Raw genomic sequence first — 24,917 nt, 5'->3', positions numbered from 1 at the left:
TGATATATGTGCATATATATACATATATATATATATGGCAAGCACTATAAAATATAAGATATCCTTAGGGACAATTAAATCTTGAGTTCCCTGTAGGTCTTTTAACTCAAGGCAAAGAGAATCTTACACTATCTACTCTAGGAGTAAGATTAATTTTCTATCAAGGAAAGAAGACTTCAAAAGAAGTCATTCAACCTTAAAATACATCCTAAGAAATGGAATGAATTAATTTAGAGGAATGATTATGTTTGGAATTTTCACTAATCCTAATCTCAAATTCAAACTTGATTTAAGTTTCATTTGAAGCAACTATATCTCTATGTATCTCAAATAAAAATCATGAGATGTAGGAGAAGGTAAAGGTGTTAATACTTGGCTAGAAATTTCAGTTTGGTTTCTAAAAATCATCTCAGATCTATAAAGGTGAAACTTTATTTGGTAATTCTTTTTCTATCCTAGTTCACACTTAGCAAACGAGGTGACAATATTTGATTTATTTGACATAGACGTAGTCTATTCTCTATAGAGCAGCCAAAAAGATATATTTCAAAATATAAATCACATCATTTTACTCTCCTCCAAACCCTCCACTGGTTTCTTATCTAATTCTGAACGAAAGCACAAGTCTTCGTTTTGGTTTATAAGACACAAATGAGCTGCCTGCCACATCCATTTACTTCCACAAAACCTATCTGACCCCACTTGCTACAACAGTTTTTCTTATTCATTGTGCCTTACTGGCCTTTTTGCTGTCCTTGAATACAGTAAATGTGGTCTAACCTCAGGGCCTTTGCCCTAGCTGTTGCCTTTCATTGGGACACTCTCCATAATATGCATACCTAGCTTTCTCATTTTTCAGGCCTTTGCTCAAATGTCACTTTAATAGAAATTTCTTCCCTCACCCTTCCATCTAAAATAGTCTCATTGTCATTTTTCCCAGTATCACTTCTTCACACTACCGTTCTCTTATTCTGCTTTTTTTTTTCATAGCATTTATCACCATCTGGCATTATATGTTTGTTTATTGTCTGTCTACTTCCACTATAATTAAACTTTGTGAAAACAGGAACTTCTGTTTCATTCATTACTGTTATCTCTAGTGATTTCATTGGCGTCTGATAAAAAGTAAATACTCAATAATGTTTATTTTTGACTGAATGTAGGTGTATAGACTATATGGGCTTCTACAACATGGCTGACCTAATGCCAACATATAGAAATTCTGGGTAAAATGTAAAAATAAATATTTTAAATATATAGCCGAGTTCAAACACAAGAATTGGAAATCCCTACATGTCACAAATAGAGCAGAAATTTGAAACCAGAACAATCAGCTTATAAACCAACACTATTGTATATAGACTATAAAAATCATAATAGCTTGAAACTGGAGTTGTAATACCCACTTGGGAGATGTGGCATAGATTTGAAACAGTGACCCTTACATAAAGTGTGAATTCTGGAATTTAAAAAAAAAAAAAAAATCTCTGACCTTGTTTGTTTTGAGGAAGCAACAAGGACTATGGTCTCTGCTTTATCTTTTTTTCTTTAAATTTTTTATTGTTATGTTAATCACCATACATTACATCATTAGTTTTTGATGTCGTGTTCTATGATTCATTGTTTGTGCATAACACCCAGTGCTCCACGCAGAACGTGCCCTCTTTATACCCACCACCAGGCTAACCCATCCCCCTACCACCCTCCCCTCTAGAACCCTCAGTTTGCTTTTCAGAGTCCATCGTCTCTCATGGTTTGTCTCCCCCTCCAATTTGCCCCCTTCATTCTTCCCCTCCTGCTATCTTCTTTTTTTTTTTCTTAACATACATTGCATTATTTGTTTCAGAGGTACAGATCTGTGATTCAACAGTCTTGCACAATTCACAGCGCTCACCGTAGCACATACCCTCCCTAATGTCTATCACCCAGCCACCCCATCCCTCCCACCCCACCCCCACTCCAGCAACCCTCAGTTTGTTTCCTGAGATTAAGAATTCCTCATATCAGTGAGGTCATATGATACATGTCTTTCTCTGATTGACTTATTTCACTCAGCATAACACCCTCCAGTTCCAGCCACGTCATTGCAAATGGCAAGATCTCATTCCTTTTGATGGCTTCATAATATTCCATTGTATATATATACCACATCTTCTTTATCCATTCATCTGTCAATGGACATCTTGGCTCATTCCACAGTTTGGGTATTGTGGACATTGCTGCTATAAACATCGGGGTGCATGTACCCCTTCAGATCCCTACATTTGTGTCTTTGGGTTAAATACCCAATAGTGCAATTGCTGGATCATGTGGTAGCTCTATTTTCAACTTTATGGTCTCTGTTTTAAATAACAAATCTTTTAAGGAAATTTGAATTCCCAAGCCAGATCCTCATGTGGGTGTGCGTTCCACATTCTTAAGGGGTGTGAGACTCTCTTAAATTGATAAATTAATGTAAAACACTGTGGTCTGGAGTGTTCTGCAGAAGTAATCACACAATCTTTCTCTGGTGATATTTCCCCATCTAACGGCAAGCATAATGACTACTGACAAAATCATTTTTATCAAAATTGAACTCAAAATAATAAATTACAAACTACAGGAGAAAAGCCTCCACCAGGAGGGAAGGGCAGCAAAACAGTCAATGGAAGGATTTGCATATAAAGAATTTGAAAAAAATGAATAATCTGGGACAAAGTACAAAATATATCTGTTTAAAATGAAAAATATTGGGTAAATTGAATGGCAGATTTTTCATAGCTAAAAAGGTAATTTGTGAATTGAAAATTAGGCAGAATACAAGCTAGAAAGGAAATGTGATGGAATAAATGAAAAAGACTGATAAGGAGGATGGAATGAGAAGTCCAACTTATGTCCACTCTGAAGGAGACAATAGAAAAAATGGGGAAGAGGCAATATTGAAAGATCCAATGCTTAGAAATTTTCAGAATTAAAGAAAGATATGAATCCTCATATTTGAAGAAGCATACCAAATTCTAAACAACATAAAGAAAAATAATTTATTTTATTTTATTTTATTTTATTTTATTTTATTTTATTTTATTTTATTTTATTTTAGTAAAACTGCAGATTACCAAAGATAAAAAGAAAACCTTAAAAACAGTCAGAACTTAATCAGAGCTTATTTATTCTTATTGTGTTTATCACCCAATAATTAGAAACAGTAAGTTAGAATTAGGTGAAACTTCCATTCTGGAAGTCCAAAGAAGTGTTAGTTGTTAGTCTGACAAAATTAGAAAGGAAAGGCTAACATTTGGGGAGTAACTACTAGGTGCCAGGTACTATGTTTTGTTTTGTTTTTTAATGTTTTATCTAGTTTAATACCCATTCTCATAGCCACGTTTTATAAAAATGAAAGTGAGTTCAGAAATATCTTGCCCAGGAGGGGAAAAATGAAGGGGGGGAAATCAGAGGGGGAGACGAACCATGAAAGACTATGGACTCTGAGAAACAAACTGAGGATTCTAGAACGGAGGGGGGTGGGGGGATGGGTTAGCCTGGTGATGGGTATTAAAGAGGGCACGTTCTGCATGGAGCACTGGGTGTTATACGCAAACAATGAATCATGGAACACTACATCAAACACTAATGATGTAATGTATGGTGATTAACATAACATAATAATAAAAATAAGTAAATAAATAAATATTAAATATCTTGCCCAATCAATGCTCTCAAGAAGTGAAACAGACAGAATTCCTAAATAAAAAATCAAAACAAAACAGAACAAAACCACAAAGCTGTACTACTAACCGTGTTGTGTGATTTTTAAAGAAGTTATATAGCCTGAGACAGTTTTCTTATCTGTAAAATGGGAGTAAAAATAGTACTAACTGCATAGAATTGCTGTGAGGAATAGTTTTGAAATGCGAGTGATACACAACTTGGCACATATCGAGTACTTTTTAAATGCTAGGTATTATACACAACTACTGAATCGTTGAACAATACATCAAAAACTTATGAGATACTATATGCTGGCTAACTGAACATAATAAAAAAATAAATAAATGCTAGGTAGTTGTGTTATTAGCAGTTGATTATGGCATTTGGCAGGCAACCATTCATTGTAGGAAGATACCATGTTTTATTTATCTTTGTTCTCTGTAGTCCTACATAATAGCAATTTTATTAAGATCAAGTGAATTATTATCAAAGTATAATAATTTATGTTCATAGTATTGACCATACAACACTAACAGGTTAGCCTTTGTTTGGTATTCTCTAGGACTGGAAAAGCCAAGTAATCCATTTAGAAAGTCTTCCATAAAAGTGGTTAAGTAATTTGCATCACTTTAAAGAACAAACTTGAGTTATCAGAGAAACTTCTTACGTGGAACATCTCCTTCCTTGATGTTTAGGATTCAGTGGCTGAGTAAGTACTAACTGTATTCCAGAAGGAAAAAAATAAAAATGTCTGTTTCTCAGAAGGTATTTTTCTGGATAAGAAAAATAGATAATAATCTATCAAATGGGCTTGGTGGGTGTACCAGGAAAATGATACTGTGCTGAGAGAAGATTAAAAGCCCCAATGTATAGTTTCATGATGTCAAGTATAGAAACACTTTTTCTTCCTTCTAAATTTACTATTCTAAGCATGTTTTTAAGGTAGAATGCCCTTCTCCTTTTAATCTAGTGTAGGAATAATCAAATGAAATGAATGAATGTACGAATAATAAAAATGAACACTATCTTTGTAAAGTTTGCTTACCCTAGAGTCCAAATAATACCTTTGCTTTGGACTCTAGGTTGAATGAATCCCTCCTTCAGGAACTATTGAAAATTAACGATAGGATTTATACTTCAGAATTATATCAGAGTTTATACACATTTTGTCTCTCCTACAATATCTGGAATAATGCCAGTACTTAGAAGCTTCCAAAGAAATCTTCATTAAGTGATTTTATTTAAAAATTTGTATTGACAACTACTAAAGTACCAAGTAGTCTGCTAATCACCAACAATGCTGGGACCTAAATAGCCCAGTGCTTATATGCATGCTACCATCAACAACAATCTTCAACAATAAGGTAACCACTGGGGAGTGCTCATCGTGCCTCCAGAGTGCTAGAAAACTATGCTGGTTTTTTACACACTCTTCCTCAGGATTTTTTAAACTTGCCTCATAATAAAAATCATCTGAGATATATGTTAAAAATTCAGGTTCTCAGGCCCCTGCCTAGAGATACTGATTCGGTAGGTTTAAATAAGCCCAGTTATGCAGATTTTAAAAAAGCGTTCCACATGGTTCTTGTGGTGAAGTAAAATTTGGGAAAAACTATTTAATTCTCACAGCAGTCCTTTCAATTAAGTAAGATGAATATATGGAAACTCAGAATGTTTTGTGACATTCTCAAGGTCATACACCTAGCAAATGACAGAGCTGCAGTTCAAAATTAGTTCTGCATGCTCCAAAGCCTATTTAAGTCTACTCACTCAACTTTTTCAGCCAAGGCAAATAAAAGGCTTTAGGATTATTGCTGTTCCTCAGACTCGAGGAAGCTATACATGCCCTTGAACTAAGCTCTGGGATGAAGTGAAGCCAGTTTCCAACCAACTTAACTGGGACCAGAATGTGGACAGTAGGCTGTGACCAGAGCTGGAGTGTGTCCGACCTAGTTTAAATTCTGCTTCAGCCTGACAAAGAAAAAAATGACTGGGGGTCTCTGTCTTTGCCTTTGAATCCAAAGGCAAGCTTTTTCTCAGCCAGGGCAAGCAAAGGGCTTGAGGATTATTGCTGTTCCTTCTTACTCGTGGGCAACAGGCGAAGTGGCATTTCCAAAGGCGACATGCATTTCTTAGTAAAACCATAAAGACACGTCTGCCTGTGCCCTCCCAGTAGGAGGCCCATTATAACTTTTGTGTTGTGCTAATCTTTCTTCAGCTTTTCTGCATGGGAAAGTCTGTCTGTCCTCAGATTTCTTAGTAAACAATATCAATATTTATCAAGAACTTCTAGGAGTATACAGAACATTGCATGTTAATGGAGATGCAACTATTGGAATGTAGTGCCTTAAAAACATCAGGTTTGAGACAATATGGGGGGATGTTAATAGTTACTCTATCCTGAGTGCTTTTACTTTATTTACCTTATTTGGTTTTCTTCTGCACTTGACTTTGAGCTCCTTTTGAACAGGGACTGTTTCTAGTTTAGGTTTATAGGGGTTTGCACAGGGCAGAAATGATGGAATACATGATATGTTTGTAGTATGAATTTGCAAAAGAATTTAACTATGTGATCTTAAGCAAATAGCCTAATCTCATTTGGTCTGTTTCTTTCTCTGAAAGGTGTAAGTAATAATAATTGGCCACCTATTTCACAGGGCTGTTGGGTTAATAGAAGGAGATTTTGGAGAGCACCCTGTAAACCATAAAACATCTGATGTGAATACAGAGTGGGTGGGTTATGTCCCATTCATCATTCCACTCTGTGGTACCTGTCACAGTGCCTAGCCCAGAGTAGGTACTGAAACAATGTTTAACAACTAACCTAAGCCTCAGTTTACCATGAGTACAGCAGCACAGTGCTCAATCTCACCAAATTTTCGTTTCAATCCCATCTAGTTCTCATATTATCATGTTATAGATGAAAACAACAACAACAACAACAAAGCTTAAAGAGACCAATGACTTGCGCAAGGTCACAGACAGTGAGTTGGGAGGATCTTGGACTGAACCATCTGGGTATCATGTCAGAGTCCTCATCCTTAATAGCTTATGAGCAAGAATGGAACTGGGATTGACAGAGGCACTAAAAGAGAAGAGGGGGGAGGAGAAGAACATCTAGGATAATGATTCAACCAATGAATGCTAACACAGAGGCAATTTAGAGGAGATGTTGAATAATGTCCTAGGCAAAAAATGTATTTAAACCCAAGATACTTTCTTTAAAATAGACACTATTCACGGCCTCAGTAGATTCTCCTTAAGAAAACAAAAAGCAAACTCCATAATCAGTTCCTCCAACAAATTTCACTACCAAAGTATGATGAGTGTGTTGAAAGCTCTTGAAACTGTCAGCATCTGCTTTGCTGGGACTCATCTCATCTGATCATTTATTTGACAGAGGAACAGCTTCAACTTCAGCAGTTTTCCTTAAATTGTTGAGATTCACCACCCCCCACCCCCCACAGTTAAATCACCCACTGACAGCAGCAATTCTATTAGGCTACTTTCTTAACTCGGTCAGAAGGCAGAAAGATAACAAGGTAAGGCTTGCAACAATATAAATCATGTTAAGAACCATCACTCAGTGGCTTTGGATCCAAATCAAAGCTATGAAATACAGGATGACATTAGATGTTGAAATGAAAAATACCAACCATGTTTCTCTGAGATGCCAGCATTAATACACAGCCACATTTTATGTAACAGTTGGCTCAGAGGATTAGTAAAACAGAGGCTGCAAAACCTGGAAATCCTCCTACCCACATTAAGCTAATTGAGTTGGAGACATCCAATTCATCACATTTGCAGCCTGATTTATAAGCAACTCACCCTGCCCTAGAGCAGAAAGTGAAATGTTATGAGCTAGTTATTCTTAAAACTTCAAATCCAGCAACTCTCAACCTGTCAATATCTTAATGGTACAGAGAAAAGAGGAAGAATCCAATTCAAGTGCACTTCTGTGACGCTGATGAAAAAATAAATATCCACTGCACATCTGATGACTGACATTTCCATGAACAATCTAGCCACAAACCGGAAACTCTCTGTGCCTGAATACTATGGCAAATGCATCATCATTTGAGCAAGTTGATGGGGTAATTTGAAATCAGTTCTTTGCTAGACTGCAACTTCCATTCAGCATAAAGAAAACAATCTTTCGACAGTTAAAATCCCAATTCAGAGAGGAAGGATATTATAGCTCTTGGCTTGCATAGCTGGTAAAAGCTCATGATACTAACTAATAAACACAGAAAATTGCCTTAGGAGTACACATCAAAAATACTGAGAGGATGGGATCAGATGCCGAAGTTCTGCATGTAGAGCATTCTCCTGAAGCAATTGCATGCTCAGTCCTCAGCGTCTGGGCAAACCTATTGATCACTGCTGCTGAGAACTGCCATGGAATTGGGCATGCCTCACTGACACACTGGACTGGGAGTCCTCCTGGTTGTTGTTGGTTTTTGTTTGTTTGGTTTCTTCCTGACACTTACAAAAGATTTCTTCTCGAGAAGGAGAAGCATGCCTAGTCAGACAAAAACTGTGAGGCAGAGAAATGACAATCACAGATTCTCAGAGATGGAAAGGGGCTTAAAATTCATTCCATCCAAAAATTCTTAACTATAGGCCTGTGGCCTTTAGGGAGTCCATAGATGGGTTTTGAGTGAGCCTTATGTTCCCTGAATGTTTATGTGCCATTTTTGTGGGTATATGTTGCTGTGTGGGTTTTTTTTTTTAAGATTTTATTTATTTATTTGTCAGAGAGAGACAGAGAGAGCACAAGCAGGGGGAGCGGCAGGCAGAGGGGAAAGCAGGCTCCCTGCTGAGCAAGGAGACCCATGTGGGACTAGATCCCAGGACCCTGGATTCATGATCTAAGCTAAAGGCAGACGCTTAACCGACTGAGCCACCCAGGCATTCCAGTTTTGTTTTGTTTTGTTTTGTTTTTAACGGGAAAAGGGCTCATAGTTTTCATCAATTTGTCAAAGGGGCTCATGACTTTAAAAAGGTTAAAAATATTGTTGTCCAATATCCTATCTCATACCTGACTCACCTCTACAATACCTTATTTGAGGATTTTCTAGCCTCTGTTTGCATACATTCAGTAACAGGAAGCCTTATGAAGAAGCCCATCCTATCTTTGGCCAGCTCTATTTTTAAAATAAAAAACAAATAATAACAACAAAACTCACATGGCTTCTGTCTCCTCATTGTCTACTCTAGAGGTCATAGTATCTATAGAAATTATACAATGGAATATGACTCAGCCATCAGAAAGGATGAATACCCAACTTTTACATCAACATGGATGGAACTGGAGGAGATTATGCTAAGTGAAGTAAGTCCAGCAGAGAAAGTCAATTATCATATGGTTTCACTTATTTGTGGAACATAAGGAATATCATGGAGGACATTAGGAGAAGGAAGGGAAAAATGAGGTGGCGGGAATTGGAGGGAGAGATGAAGCATGAGAGACTGTGGACTCTGAGAAACAAACAGGGTTTTAGAGGGGAGGGGAGGAGGGGGGATGGGTTAGCCTGGTGATGGGTATGAAGGAGGGCACGTACTGCATGGAGCACTGGGTGTTATACGAAAACAATGGATCGTGGATCACCACATCAAAAACTAATGATGTATTGTATGGTGACTAACATAACATAATAAAGTAAAATTAAAAAAAAGAAATTATATAGAATAGTTGCTCATTATAAACAGTCTGACACCAGGGACTACCATGTCCCCTGAGCTGAGTTTATACTCCAGGGACAACATCATTCATGCCTTTGATTTTCTATCTGGTGTGATTTTAATCCCCTCACCAGCATATTTGCCCCTCTCTGGAAGCACTCTGATTTGCCACCATTCTCCCTGAAATATGCTTCTTGGATCCTAAGGCCACACATTGGACAGTACAGAATTATCAACTCTTTGTTCTTGGTATGGCAATTCCATTAGTGTAGCTGAAAACTCCACTGACTTTTGTGAGAGCCCCACATACTGACAACCCTGTGAACTGACTGTATGTTCAACCCCTCGAGCTCCTTTATCCTTATCATGTGAAGCTTTTTCCTTCCCTATTAGCTATCCCAAAAAGTGGGAATGAGGAGAGGAGAATAAAAGGGGGAAAATGGAGACTAGATAAATTGGAAGGGAAGGTGGAGGTAGCCAAAGGAATCTGGTGGGGTTGGGGTATTTTAAGCACAGATAGTAAAATGTAAGCTGACAAACAACCTTTTTAGTCTTAAAAACTGTGTAGATTGGTCTTTAAGATATAGATCCTTAAAATTTTGGGTTTTTTATATAAGTATCTCATCAACATTTATGCAAATACACAACATGATATCACAGTTAACGTGATGAAGCCGATGTTATTCTTACTCAATCAAACTGGCACACAATTTAGCTAGAGAGATTTAAGAGGAGAGAGATTTTTTTATCTAATGTCAACAACCTTGATTTGGCCCTTTGAGAAAGCTGAACATTGGCATAAACAAATAAAAAGTTAGTGATAACAATTTCCAGCAACATCTAATTGGAATAAGCAAACCTCTGTGACCTGTTGAGTAGAACACATCTGCTCTTCACTTTTCTTATGAAATAGAGAAACTGTGGTCTGGGAATGTGGGACCCACATTCTGGTCTTAGCTTTAGCATTAACTATGTGTCTGCCCTGGGAAATATCATAACGTATCTGAATCTTCATTTCTTTATGTGTAGAATAACAGCATTAGACTATGTTATCTCAAATGCCCCTGCTTACTTCTATGATTCTATGATCTTACTATTAAATACAGGTCATCTGGCTATTTAGGGAATGTACTGCCTGGGTCCACGCAGCACAAGATCTAAATTATAACAGGGTATTATGCTGCTTGAGTAGGGGTTCCCTTTTCTAATTCATATAAATATGCTGAATGGCTAGCAGCAGCTCTACTTGAATTGTTCATAAAAGAGAAAGACAACCTTTTTATTGAAATGCTATATGGAAGTTAATTTCAAAATTTTAAATAATTCTTAATAATTATAACATTTTAATATTTAAGTTTATCATTTTATTAATTAAAAGATTATATAATGTTATATATGTATTATATATACTATACTATATATTATATATTTTATATATAGTTTATTATTTTTATTAATTAAAAGTTTATCATTAAAAGCCAGTAACAGAAACGTCTTTCTGTTCTTCGAGAAAATAAACAACTAACAAAACAACTTATTAGATTTCTCCACATACAACATGAAGAGATAAAACCAGAACATCTCTAGAGACCAGCTCTGACATTTAATTTACTACAATTTTGAGCTGATTTTATAAGTGACCCGTGACTTCTATGTGTGCCCTGTTACTTAATGGCCCTTAAGGGGACCCTCCATTGGCGTTATATGTAAAGGAACTTCAGTAAGATCCTCTTGAAAGCATTGCAAATGAACTTACCTGTGATGCCAAATTCGCCATGAACTCTAACACACTCAATGTTCTGCCAGTAAAGGAGGAACAAATCATCTGCTGTCATTATGATTTTGGTGAGTCAGCTGGCCTGGGGGAATACATCCTAGGAGTGCTGCACTGGAGTTAAATCTGCTCACTTGACACCGGCAATTCCTCTGTGAGTTGGGGAAAATCAATTCAAGTTTCTCTACCCTATTTTCTCATAAAACATTCTCTCTTAACTTAAGCATTATGAGGTTTCCTTTGCATATGCCTACATGGGAATTTAAAGAGTTGCCTTCTGGAATTCCGTTTGTACTTAATAATCTTATTTAGTAAGGTTAAAAAAGCACTTAAATAGTTTATGTTCCCTAAATGATTAATGCACATCTTGATTTTCCTAATAGAATTTAAGTCCCTCACAGACAGAGGCTCTATCTCTTCTTTTATTGTCTCTAATGGTATTTAGCAAAGGTCTGGTAATACACATGGCAATCATTCAGTGTATGCTGTGGCATCAAGGAGTTTAAGGCGGCAGTTCTTCAAAGTTAGTGTGTAACAAAGTGTAACAAAGTCACCTGGAGAGGTAATAAAAACATAGAACCCTAGGCTTGGTGAAAGAGGATGGGGCTGGGCTTCTGTGTGATTCTGATACATATCCAAGTTTGAGAAACTCTGGTTTAAGTAGCTTAAATTGGTAGTAATGGCAGCCACAACAGATCCTGGACAGAGAGAATAGGAGTAATTAATACTACAAAGTGTTCAAGTTCAGGCTTTGACATTTCTGACCAGTGTGTTTTCAGGGAATCATTTAACTCCTCCAGGCCTCAGGTTTTCTATTACCTCCCCTCCTTCTATGATATGGGAAAGTTGGACCAGATCAGTGACTCCCTGACTTTCTTGACCTTGATCACACTAAGAAATATATTTTACACTGTAAGCCAGTACACACCCAAATGTACCCACACTAAACTGAAGCAAAGGTTTATATTTTCTATTCTGTTCTGTTATTCTATTCTAAAATTACCAAGTAAATTGATTTCACATCTACTAATGGGTCAGTTGCTGCTTGAAAATCCTGGATTTGATTGTCCCCTTCCATTTTAAAACTGTGCACTTCTCATTTGCTGGTGAATAATATAGTACCATGACTGAGAGTGAGGGATATGATGTCAGACTAGCTGCATCATATCCCAGAGCTATCAAGGACTAACTGCGTGATCTTAGGAAAGTTTTTTCTAACCTCTTTGTGCCCATTTTCCTTTGTCCACAAAGTGGGAATAATAAGAAAACCTATCTTATGGGGTGGTTGAATGGAATAACTCAATACATGTAAAGCATTTAGAACAGTGCTAACATACAATAAGAATTAAAGAAATAGTACATTTTACTACTGTTATTTCTCCTAAAACAACCTCTAGGTAGAAAAGTTGATAAATGGATATGAATACAAATAAAGAAAAATTCATGATATTAGACTTTAGACCTTAGCAACTACTTCATTCCCCCTCCCTATAAAGGAAACTAGCATTTTTGTTGAACAAATATAAATGAGCAAATAAAGACTGTTGATACAACTAAAATACCCTTGTTGAAGAGAACCCCAGGTTAACTTGATTTCAACAACAAAATTATACCATACAAAATGGTACCAGAGTGAAGGCTTAGAGTTTACAGAAGTGGGATTCGATCTATATTTAGAATTAGTGAAGTATGATTATAAACACATTGCTAGACAAAGAATAAAAACTTGTTCCATTTTCATGAGTTAATAATATTCTCCAGACTTTTAATTTGGTTAATGTATGAATTCAACAAGACTGTTAAGTTTCCCTATTTTATTACCGAAAGTTTACTAGGTTTCAACTTGTAACTATGAAATAATTAAAAAATTTTTTAAAGTAATAACTTTCAATAAACATACCAGGAATTATATATCTAAGTCAAACATTCCCTCCAAGTAGCCATCTTGAAAGATTATTATACAAATGTTCTAACATCTTCTGTAACTAGACACCAAAGAAATATATCTTTTTATGCTTTAGTACAGTCTTGTTTGAACTACCTAACACCTGGTCATGCCCTCAACTTATTTGCTACACTTCATTTGAGCTAGCCAAAGTGACATTCACTTTCATACAAAAGACAATTTGGGGCACTTGCTTAGCTGAGTTGAGGGTATTGAGTAGTGTAAAGCCATTGTCTGGAGATAGGAAGTTGATGATAGAACAAGAGTCCATCTTTACTGAGAGCTCAGAGTTGACTGATCTGAAATTAAGATTTGATCTTTCATACACACATATTTTCTATTTTTTAAAATATATAATAATTGCCATTTACTGAGCACCTAGTATATGTCAAGTGCTATGCTAAAGACTATTGATGTATTATCTCAAGCAATCCCTACAGCATATTACTGTTCCATATTACTATTTACAGTAGAGGAGAGGGCAATAGATTTGCTAAAGAACACACCTAGGAAGTAAAACAGGTGGAATTTGTATGCAAATAGATCTGATTCTCAAGTCCACCTGCTTTCTACTGTATGCTATTACTTTTCCAAATTAGTTGGGAAAGAGTTAAAAATTCTATAGCTCAATCAATGTCAACATTTATTTATGAATGTATGTGTGAGATGTGGAATAATTTCTATGCATCTTTGCTAATAAAAAAGAATTTAAAATACTCTCATTAAGCCCCTGTGAGGGTAGCCTCTGTGAGCTCTATGTGTAATCTTTCTTCCTTCCTTCCTTTTTTTTTTAAGAGAGAGAATGAGAGCGAAAGCAAGCAGTGAGGAGGGTCAGAGGAAGAGAAAGAATCTCAAGCAGGTTCTGCATCCAGCATGGAGCCCCAAGCAGAGCTCAATCTCACGACCCTAAGATCTTGGCTGGAGCCAAAATCAAGTCAGAGGCTTAACCAACTGAGCCTCCCAGGTACCCGTATATATATTATTTCTTACTGTTACAGAAATCCTTGGCAATAGTGAAATCTTAGTCTTGAGGAGAACTTCTGTATGTAATTTAGGAATATCTGCAGCTACAAATAATCACTAATGATACTTACTTATGATTATTACAAGTACTCATTTTTTAAAACAGTATGCCTTTAATATACATACCCTAATATTTCTTAGAGAAAATTTATTCTTGCTGTTGCTATAATTAGTATACAGATGAAAAAAATAGGGGATTTGGATGCCATTCCACTGACTTATCTTTCCAAAGTCATGGTGAAAACCCATTAACCCCTGTTGGCTAGTTCTAGATAGCATTTCTGAATTGTAAGATGATGTAAGATGCATAGGTCCTATACCTATTATTTTCTTCTTCCCTTTCTTGAACTTCTGGCTTGAATATCCAGGATTATTTGAGGTAAACTATCAGTATACTTTCCAATTTATGGTAACTGAAGAAATGTTTCATTTGCATAGAATTTCGATCAGGAGCTTTTGTGTCTGGATTCAGTATATATGTCTGTCAAGACCATATTTCACTCAGCCATTTCCTTTCACCAAGGTCTGGGCATGGAACAAAAATGCATTATTCACAAGTATGCAAATCCCTGCCAAAACCTTCTTATGTTTTTAGTAACTAAGGGCTTCTCAATTTAGCATCACAAATCTCAGGTTTTTCCCTTAAGACCATATGCTTCCTGAACCATCAGCTCGGCTACTCCCACCATCTAGTGGCAAGAGATAGAAATAAGCGAATTTTACATTTTCTGAAATTACGAATTTTCTAAAATAGTAAAATCAGCTTAGTTTTCTAATGAGTAATATTACTAAAAGCACAGTGGCCAAAGAGGAAAAAAAAACACAATTTTTTTTCAGCTGATGGTCACGACCCCATGACTATTGGATTCACATATATTTCATAAGGTATTTCTTTCTCTCCCTTTTTAAAAATAGTTATCAAGTAACAAGGATTTGAAAGATATCTCATGCTTGGCCAACACTATTCTAAGCATGTCAGAGGACCTACATTTTTTAAATGTATAAAATATGATCCTTTTCTACTAGAAATGTATAACTCCATTAAGAAACATCAGACCATGCATTGTGGTAAATCAGTCACTGCTTCATGGTCTCAGCAGGCCCCTTTCTGTCCATAAAACCCTGGTGTGGCGCTGCTATCTCCTGCCCGCCGTTCTCAGCTCTCCCCCTCCCCTGGGCAACCCGGCCATACTGCTTCCACAATACTGAGGGCTCCAAGTCTCCCTTTCTAGATCAGCCTGCTCTCAATTCCCAGATCTCTGTTTCCAACTGCGTATGAAACCTATCAACCTGGGTACAACAAAAATACCTCAAACTCCATTATTAACACCCAAACTCATAATATTTCCACCCCACCCTAAAATCTGCTTTTCCTTTGGCATTTTTAAAAAAGATTTTATTTACTTACTTTATAGAATAAGAGAGAGAGTACAAGTAGGCAGAGCGGTAGGCAAAGGGCAGAGGGAGAAGCAGACTCCCCACTGAGCAGAGAGCCCGATGCCGGTCTTGATCCCAGGACCCTGGGATCATGACCTGAGCTGAAGGCAGACACTTAACTGACTGAGCCACCCAGGCAACCCTTCCTTTGGAATTCTTGATTTCATTTCACGATACCACCTCCATGAAACTGGTCAAATTAAAAAAAAAAGTGAATTAACCCCTATTTCGTTCTCTCCTCTACTATCTGTACTTACTAAGTCTCAAGGTCCTGATGATGTCTCTTCCTAAATAAGCTTTCTAGCCTATCCCTCGTTCCATCCCCAATGCCTCTGCTTTAACCCAGAGCTTGTCTGCCTCTGGTGTTTTACCTGATGTCCTTGACTGTGATGTCACTGTTTTCTTGTTTTTCTTCTACTTTGCTACATGACATGAGTAATGTTCTAATTTGCAAATCTGACCAAGTCTCTCCTCTTTTAAACTGTGTAGTCACTCCTCATTACCTACAAGGCGAAGTCTAATCTCTACATAAGACCCTTCATTACCTGTTCCTACCCATCTCTCTTGCTTTATGGCATGATTTGGGCCTGGTACTTCTTCCTTCATCCTTTCATTCTCTCTCTTTCCCCTTCTCAACTATCTGCAATTTCTAGAATTCTACCATATTGCTATAAATTGCTGGAATCTAGGACAACCATGACCTTTCTCCTATTATAGGTCCCACTTCCTTCAAGTGAAACAATGACCTCCTCTGTAATGCTTTCTCTGACCACATCCATCTCTAGCACTTCAAACTCAGAGAAAATTAAACCACTTCTCTAGGTCTTGGGAATTTGCCTATTGTTCAATCCTTTATTGCACATAATATGACATATTTGATGTATGCATCTCCAAATTTGTTAATCTCACTATAGCATGTAAGCAACTTGAAGGCATGTTCTTCTTTTATCCTCAGGGAATAACATAGATCACGGCATACAGTAGGAGGTCAAAGAGATTCTATTGTGCCAATGAATGAATAAATGAATCAATCAGCTGAAACATGTAAGAGATTTGTTCATATTAAACTTAACTGCATCTCAGAAATTACAGATGGTTTCCCAAGTTTATCCAGCCAGAAAGTGCAGAATCAGAATTCAAACACATATTTTTGGCTCCAAAGTCCATGATGTTTTACAATAACCATAACGCTTTCTGCCCTGGAAGTAATGAAAACATGAACTAGGGGTGGTAGCTGTGGATACAAAGAGGAAGGTAAGAACCCTAAGATATTTGAAAACAAAGAAGAGATTAAGATGAAAAAAAAATTCCAAAACTAATCCCAAAGTCTCTAGTTTAAAATATTGGACTAATATTAGTACATCACTAGCAGTAAGAATAGCTAACATTTTTTATGTATTTCTCATGTGTCAAGCTCAGAGCTAAGATCTTTGTATAGATTTTTCTCACTTAAATATCACAGAGGCATGTAAGTGGATACCATTATTTTATAAAAATAAAAACCAAGGCTAAAGAAGGTTAAGTAACTTGAGGAAGATCACATCAGCTAGTAAGTAGAGGACCTGGTATTTGAATCTGGTTGAGTCTGATTTCAGGGCTAGAATGAATTTTTATGTTATATTTCCTATTGGTTATATTAGCCTTAGTCTATGTCTCTGCTATAGTATTTTCAAAAGTGTATCTGTCCAACCAAAAAATTATTTTATTTGGAAGAAAGCATTCCATGACCAAATATGTTTAGGAAATACAGTATAATAACTATATTCCCATCTTAGAGGTTTATATTGCAAATTATCATATTAAAAACTTGTAGAAATCCTTCAAAAAGTTAGTGGATTTAAATTCCCAAATGTTTTCAGCATTCATGCCTTTATTTTCCTTATAATGGTGATACAATTCCACCAACACTATTTGGGAAATACTGGTCTAATTTCATTATAGATGCCAATAGGGAAAAAAAAGAAAAATAAAACAAAATGAGAATAGGACATGGTCTAGTTACAGGAGCTTGCACACTTATCAAGAGCAAGACAAATGTAATGTCTAGAGGAAAGGACAATATATAGTTATGTAAAAATTATTTAGAATAATAAAACAATATATATTTTTAAAAAGCTAACTATGCAAACTACATTTGCCATAGAATGTCAAGACCAGGGCAAGTCAGGCAAGAATTAACAGGGAGGGCTTCATGGAGGAAGAGGAATTACTATACTGGTGACTAAAATATACTTTCCCATAAGCAGGCTCTGGTAACTCTGATAAGGAAACAGTGGAGCAAAGTACACTTTGTTCTCTTTCTTGCCTACAGTTCTATACACCAGCTTCTTCATTCGTAAGCAATCTCTCCTATAATTTCCCCAAACTTGCACTGTTGACAGTCTCTCCATTGTTTTCCCATATATGTTCAACAAATGCATGGTTGTCCAAGGGTATAGAAGTATATCCTAACCTCTCATATCCTGACTTTTCAGTAAAGCTTCTAGAACTGTTTATTCTGGCAGAAAATCATATTTATCTGATTAAAGACATTCACACCCATCTATGAAAAACAGCTTTAGTCTTCCTTGTAAATAGTCATTGAATCTAAGATTGTTTTAACTCTAAGACACACCATTTTTTTTATGTACCCTAGGAGATGGTGCCAATTTTAGTTGCGAGATGCCATTTATTTTAGGACACATTTCAGATATGTAATACAGGAGGAAATATCAGCTTTAAAGTTGATGAAATTCTGTATCAGTGATGAGTAGGTCAGGGAAAAGAGGACAACAGAGAGGGGAAAACAGGACATCTGCACCTTGACTTCTTGCTTGTTTTGATATTAACATCACCAGTCTCACAGGAGGTGCTTATTTACGAGTGTTCATATTGCCACTTACAAATAATTAACCCAACAAGTATTTGTTGAAGGACTAAAGACATAATAATGAAAAAAAACCAACACAAAACTTGACTGCGATGATGTTCATATAATGATGGTAATATGGATAGTAAATTTATTAAAAAAAAGCCAATGGTTATAAAGAAAAGTAGAATTAGGACAACTAACTGGATTTCTGGTCTAACAAATGTCCTGTTAACATGAAATAGAGCTTTCTTCCTTTATTAATTTGTGGTTGAACATGTAACTTTTACTCTGCCTATTTCTGAAAATGGTAAGATAGTTTATAAAATTAAGCATCTATAGAATGAACATTTTAAAAGAATAACCAAGTAAAAATTATAGAAATAGGTCTTGCCAGAAACATGATGGCTGTGGTTGGCTGGACTTACTTGGAATCTTCAGTGACATATATACCTACTGTGAGGAGTATATCTCAAAGAAGAAAATTCTTCAAATGCTCAAGATAAAGTGTCTCTCTTGCCAAGATACACATTCTTACAATATCAAAGGATTTTTCAAAAGGGAACTAGCTCCCAAATACTAGTTTTGTTTTGTTTTGTTTTTGGTCACAGGAGCAGAGAGAACCCTTGGGAGTTTACCACTGGGTGATTTGAGGTATTTTACAGATAGAGCTTATTTTCCTTCTATTTCCTCATAAAGTTCCCACCTATCACCACTCTTGCTGGCTCTCACTTAGAAAACTATATTTCTTACACACTCCTTTATATATCTGCTTAATAATTGTTTTTAAGGATAAGGCCATATGAAAAAAAGGACCTTCTCCTTTTACATACATGGACCCAATAAGTGAAAATTTGAATCTGTGATCTCTTTAAAAATAGAACAGTTTAGAGAAAGGTGATGTAGCACAGGAGTGATAAAGAATTCAGGCTTTCAGGGCACCTGGGTGGCTCAGTTCCTTAAGTGACTGCCTTTGGCTCAGGTCATGATCCCAGAGTCCTGGGATGGAGACCCTCATCGGGCTCTCTGCTCAGCGGGGAATCTGCTTCACCCTCTGCCCTCTGCCTACTGCTCTGCCTACTTGTGCTCTCTCTCTCTAACTCTATCAAATAAACAAATAAAATCTTTAAAAAAAAAAAGAATACAGGCTTTGGATCCAGAGAGACCTGAGTTGAATTACAAATACTTGCACTCCTATTTACTAGTTCTTGGATTGAAGGGAACTACTGATAATCATGTATAATCTCGTAGAGGTAAAATGAGATAAATGAAGGAAGTGATTTTAAGGTATTTGTCATGATAGCTGGCTAATGATGAAAATAATAAGATCAAAAACAACATTTGGTGAGTGGTTACTATGTGCCAAACTTTTTCTGAGCAGTTTACATACATTACTTTATTTAATTAGTACACAAATCCTAGAGATAAATATTATTGTTACTTCCATTTTGCTAATGAGGAACCTAAGACAGAGAGGTTAACTTGATCAAGGTCACATAGCTACTGAATGAAAGGGCCAGGATTGAAATCCAGGTATTCTGAAGTCCAGGTTCTTAAAAATAAGCCTGCCTGTCCCCCTCCCTCCTTCCCTCTCCTGCTCCATCTCCTTCTCTCTCTCTCTCAACAGATACTCTGTAAAGAGTACTTCGCTCAATGTCTGGGGTCTCACAGTACCTAAGCTTCAGGAATGTGAATCCCTGATGCAGAGTGAGAATAAGTAATAAATAATTAGAGCTCAGGTCTTTTAAGAAAGTGGTAAGTATATATAAAATCATGTTTTACTGCCCTTGGTTTCCCCATCACCTATTATGATGTGCATAGTAGAGACCCAATTAATATTATGGAATTGACTTAAACTGAAAAGAAAATTCTCGTGCTTTATTATAAGCCAGCTTCTTTTGTGGAAGATTCTAGGTAGCATCTGAAGAGAAAGCATCCCCATCTTGAGGCAAAGAAAACAAATTCTGTTGAATTCACTGCAAAATTGCATTTCTCCTTTTAACCCCACACTTCACGATGGCCAAGGCATTCTAATGAAAGCAGGCTAAGCAAGCGCATCTATCAGCCAGGCAGCGGGTATGTACCAAAGGCAGATGAATCTTAGAACCGAGGCTTCCAGTGATAAGTGGTGATGGAAGAAACGATTGTCAAACCTGCAACAGTAAGATTGCTCAGCTAATGATTTAAAGCCTGCTCCGTGTGGCATTTCAACTGTTATCCAGCAATCTCACACTCTGCTCAGGCATGCCATATGTAAATTTCTAATTAATACTAGAGAGCTGCATTGACTCCAAAGTAAGACTCAGGGGGCATTATCTGATTGTGGGTTTTGCCTCCCCACTCTTCCCTCTTTTAGTGCTTGACCCAAAAGGACCAGACAGATCAAAGGAGCAAAGAAGTTGAAAATAGGCCAGTTCTAATTGAGAATTTGTACCTTCTTAGCATTTCTCTGACTCTAATAGGCTTCCTTTATGAGAAAATAACACACTAGATTTTAATCATGGCAGGTTTCCCAAACACTTGAACTGTGATAATATAATAATCCCTTAACAATTTGATTAGGAAATGTGTCTTATTGCTACAAAAATGCATGTGCTGGAGGCTGCCTGTGCTGGAGCCAATCACATTGGCTTGTAAAGCCTCATTTGGTTTTTTTTCCCGAATGCAGTCAGGGGCTTCAGGTTGGTAGCCTGAACTCAGCCATGGTGGGAGTATTTACACCATGAAACTGGCAAACTCTACACATCAGTGTGTGTGTGTGTGTGTGTGTGTGTGTGTGTGTGTGTGTGTGCATGTGTGTGTGTGTGTGTGTGTGTGTGTTTCTGGAAAAATTGTGCCTGTTTATCCCTATCACTATTGTTGACATAAGAAAGGTACACAGTCTGTTCATTAAGACAATCTAAAAACATATCTCGTTCAGCATGAACAACACCTCTGAAGTGTCATGGGGGAAAAAGTCCTAGCTCCAAAATTGCTTCTTTACAGACTAGGTGCAGAAATCCCGGATTGACTTATTTTTCCCTCCTCTTCACAATACCTTGGAGGTCACACCATACACTGGTTATTCCAAAAAGGATGGGAAACATATTCCTACCCTAGTGTTTCCTATCAGGGGTTTATCATTCATAAATGACCACTTTTAAACTGATATGGGGTGTCTTCAGTAGAAGATGTCATGACAGTAAAACCATAAAAACCAATAAATCATTTTTACAAAAAGAAAATAAGAAATAAGACATAAGTGAGAAACAGAAACAGAAAACCTAAGCTAAGGAGAACCACAAAAACTGAAGATACTTAATTCTGAAATTCCTGGAAGGCAAGGGATAAAGGGAAATGGGAAAGGTCCTTTATATTTGAGATGCGATCTTCAGAAAAAGCTAACTTTTCCTTTAACTTTAATATTTTTTTGACATTTTCAAAATGAAGCAGTAACATAACACATGGTGTAACCACCCAAATTGTAGACATTTTGACAATTATAATAGCATGTATATGCTTAAGACTTAACATATAAAATGAAGATCCTATTACACTTTTATTGTTTTGTTTATTTGTTTGTTTACTATAACCAGGCTAGCTTTAGACTAACCTTGATGAACCTACTCAGCTTGCAGCCTTTGGGAGCTATGCTCTAGAGCTAATTAAAATGTGCTAGGAAAGGAAGAAAGACAAGTAGGGAGAAAAGAAGGGAGTTTCTGTGAGAGTTCTTAAAAAGATTTCAAGAAAGAAAAAGAAAGAGAAGAAAGAAAGAAAGAAAGAAAGAAGAAAGAAAGAAAGAAAGAAAGAAAGAAAGAAAGAAAGAAAGAAAGAAAGAAAGAAAGAAAGAAAGAAAGAAAGAAAGGAAGGAAGGAAGGAAGGAAGGAAGGAAGGAAGGAAGGAAGGAAGGAAGGAAGGAAGGAAGGAAGGAAGGAAGAAAAAAGAAAAGAGAAGCGAAGAGAAGCAAAGGGATGAAGGAAGGAAGGAAGGAAAAAGAGAAAAAAGAAAGAAGAGAAAGAAAAGAGCTGAGATTTAAATACTCTTAATGAAATCCAGGCTCCCACACCTGTCCCTTCTCAATTTCTACTGGTCAGCACACAGAGTCAGGATGAGCATTTGTTTGAAACATGAGAATTTGTTTAAAGAAGGAAGGTATTCATCTGACTCCAGACTAGAATCATTGATTCCTAGAATGAGACCGGACCTTAGAGACAATTTTGTGCACCCTCCTGCTGAAGGAATCCCTTCCACAATACCACTGCCAGGTTGTCAGCCAGGCCTGGAAGATTTCTAGGAACAGGGAAATGCTGCTTCCTGAACTAGTCTACACCTGTCTGGGGTAGCTCTAACTGACAGGAGTTGCGGTCTTACAATGATCCCAAATATACATCCACAGTGCTCTGCTTCTGCTCTCTGGGTGGCACCAATATTTTCCACATGACAGCCTTTCAGGTGTAAGAAGGAAAATCCCTTGTCCTCCAATCCTTAATCTTTTTTTTCCAGGCTAAACATGCCCATTTCCATTAGTCATTTAATGATTTCTAAAAGGACTCTGGGAAGAACTAAACAATGAATTCTAGTGGTACAATGTTTGTATATTTTTACATATTATAACATATTTACTGGAATTTGACAATCAACCTAATATTTGAATTAATCAATGGTAAATGGAGCTAGTTTATTTGATAAAACATTTTGAGGATGCCAGGGTATTTAACATGTGCCAAATTTCAGAACTATATTAGAACATAATTTAGCCTTTCTTTGATGTCTTAGAAGGTATAATAAGATTCCAGAAGGCACTGGGACCACCTTTATGGCTTTATTTTTTACTGTGACACAGCTATATGGAAGTGGTGATGAAGTGAATATTCTGGCTAACAAAATAAACAATGAATTTTCTTTAGCAGTAAAGAGTTATTTTAGTAGGGTTTTTGTTGTTGTTGTTGTTCTTTTTGTTTGTTTTGTCTTGTTTTGTTTTTCATCTGCATTCACTTCTGTTACATCATTGATTCTAGTTCCACTTTTCTTTTTTTAACTCTAATCAACATTTATGAGCTTTTATCCAAAGCACAAAATCCCAGAGCATCAGCAAAGAAAAAGAGTGATTTGCAACCAAAGAGCACAGAAAAATCCTCTCACTTAATTATCCTTTGTTTGTGAAAATACCATTTATCAAGAAATTGTTTAAAAATTAAAGAAAAAATGTAGAAAGCGTCAGAAGGTATGACACCAAATAGAAAGAAAGGTAGTATAAAATTGAGGTGTTGATGAGCCAACTCACACAGTTTTTTGATTAGAGTACATGGTAAGGCGATCATTAGGTGTTAACATGTTATACTTACTTCCTTTGTTTTACCTGGGATCAGGAATAGAGGTGGATAGGTAGCATTTGAACAAAATCTTGATGTACTCCTGTGCTTTCTAAATATGTGGTTACCTTATTTTCCCTTTCAATTTTTGTCCCTTGCTCTTTCCTTAGCCCATTCTCAGCAACTAAAAAGAGTTCCCAGACATTCAAACAACTGCAAGAACAACCTTCCTGCATCAGAAATTCCAGGTAAGCCTCCAAACCACAGAAAGACCCTTCAGCAACCATGGGCCACTGTAGTGTTTTAAGAGAGACTCATTTAATCAGGTCAACAAACATCTCCCTTCGCCGCCAGCTCTGAGAACAGTCTAACTGACCTTCAGAGGAGAGATGTGAGACTGCAAGACGTATCCATGGACATTTTCTATTTGAGACAGGTTCTTTTCTGATACATGCACCAGCTCAGGTCCTCTTACTTCATGGGTTAGTCGAGGTAAGGAATGATCATGTGGAGCGTCCTCATCTTGATATCGATACTTCTAGGAGAAAAGACAAGAGAGAACAACAGAAGCATTAGTGCTTGCAAAGGGTACAGTTGAGAACTTCATATACCAACTTCATTTACAGGACACAGTGCATACCTATTGTTGACCAAACAGATAACAAGTACACCAAAGAGGCTTTGCTGCAGACTCTTCTGGTAGTCACCATAACGAACTTCAACAGTGAGCACTAAATAAACCTCAATACTGACCAACGCTGATGACTTGTTTTTACCTGATAACGTACTATCTCTGTTTTAAGCTATAGAAGGGTGATAAGAAATGAGACTGGGACAATCTACCTAAATAGATGAGGAAGCCCTCCTCCAAATGACCAGAGTACCTAAGTATGTGCTAAAATTTCTAGGTCAAGGATGGAGAAGGAAAAAAAAAATATGTATTGAGCAATAAAACAGACTTCTGATACATTCCATTCAGGAAACTTAATTTTGTTTCAGAATTTGTGAAAGGCTAAAGTTCCCTTGGAAATGAAGAAAAATTTTTACCACCCACATGATTTGTGTTGGCCTCAAAAGGAAAACAATCTTCTCTTCCTTTCATACCCAAAGAGAAGGAGTAATGATTTGGGTTATTCAGATTCTGGGACAAAGGATCACAATTTCCAGAGATGGAGCTTCCATCTAAAGAACTTCAAAAATCAAGGCAAAGGGTCTGCCTATATT

General features: G+C 36.7%; 1 protein-coding gene across 16 annotated transcripts in view; it reads right to left on the bottom strand.

Annotated features, from left to right (window-relative positions):
- Nucleotides 1–24,917, bottom strand: part of DLG2 (discs large MAGUK scaffold protein 2) — a 2,208,086-nt gene that overhangs the window by 1,018,667 nt on the left and 1,164,502 nt on the right. For 12 of the 16 annotated variants that reach the window (XR_003517338.2, XM_027578649.2, XM_027578631.2 and 9 more), the window contains one exon: nt 24,070–24,231. Coding sequence is in view for 15 of the 16 variants with exons in the window: in XM_027578649.2 (XP_027434450.2) it covers nt 24,070–24,231 (162 nt within the window). In the remaining variant the exon portion in view is untranslated. The remainder of the gene's footprint in view (nt 1–24,069; nt 24,232–24,917) is intronic. The other 4 variants (XM_027578632.2, XM_027578644.2, XM_027578641.2 and 1 more) reach the window with 1 other exon arrangement.

Source organism: Zalophus californianus, chromosome 11 (genome assembly GCF_009762305.2).
Source record: "Zalophus californianus isolate mZalCal1 chromosome 11, mZalCal1.pri.v2, whole genome shotgun sequence".
In the NCBI taxonomy this organism is placed as follows: Eukaryota; Metazoa; Chordata; class Mammalia; order Carnivora; family Otariidae; genus Zalophus; species Zalophus californianus.
The sequence above is the reverse complement of the archived record's forward strand: the minus strand, read 5'-3'. Positions and strand labels throughout refer to the sequence as shown.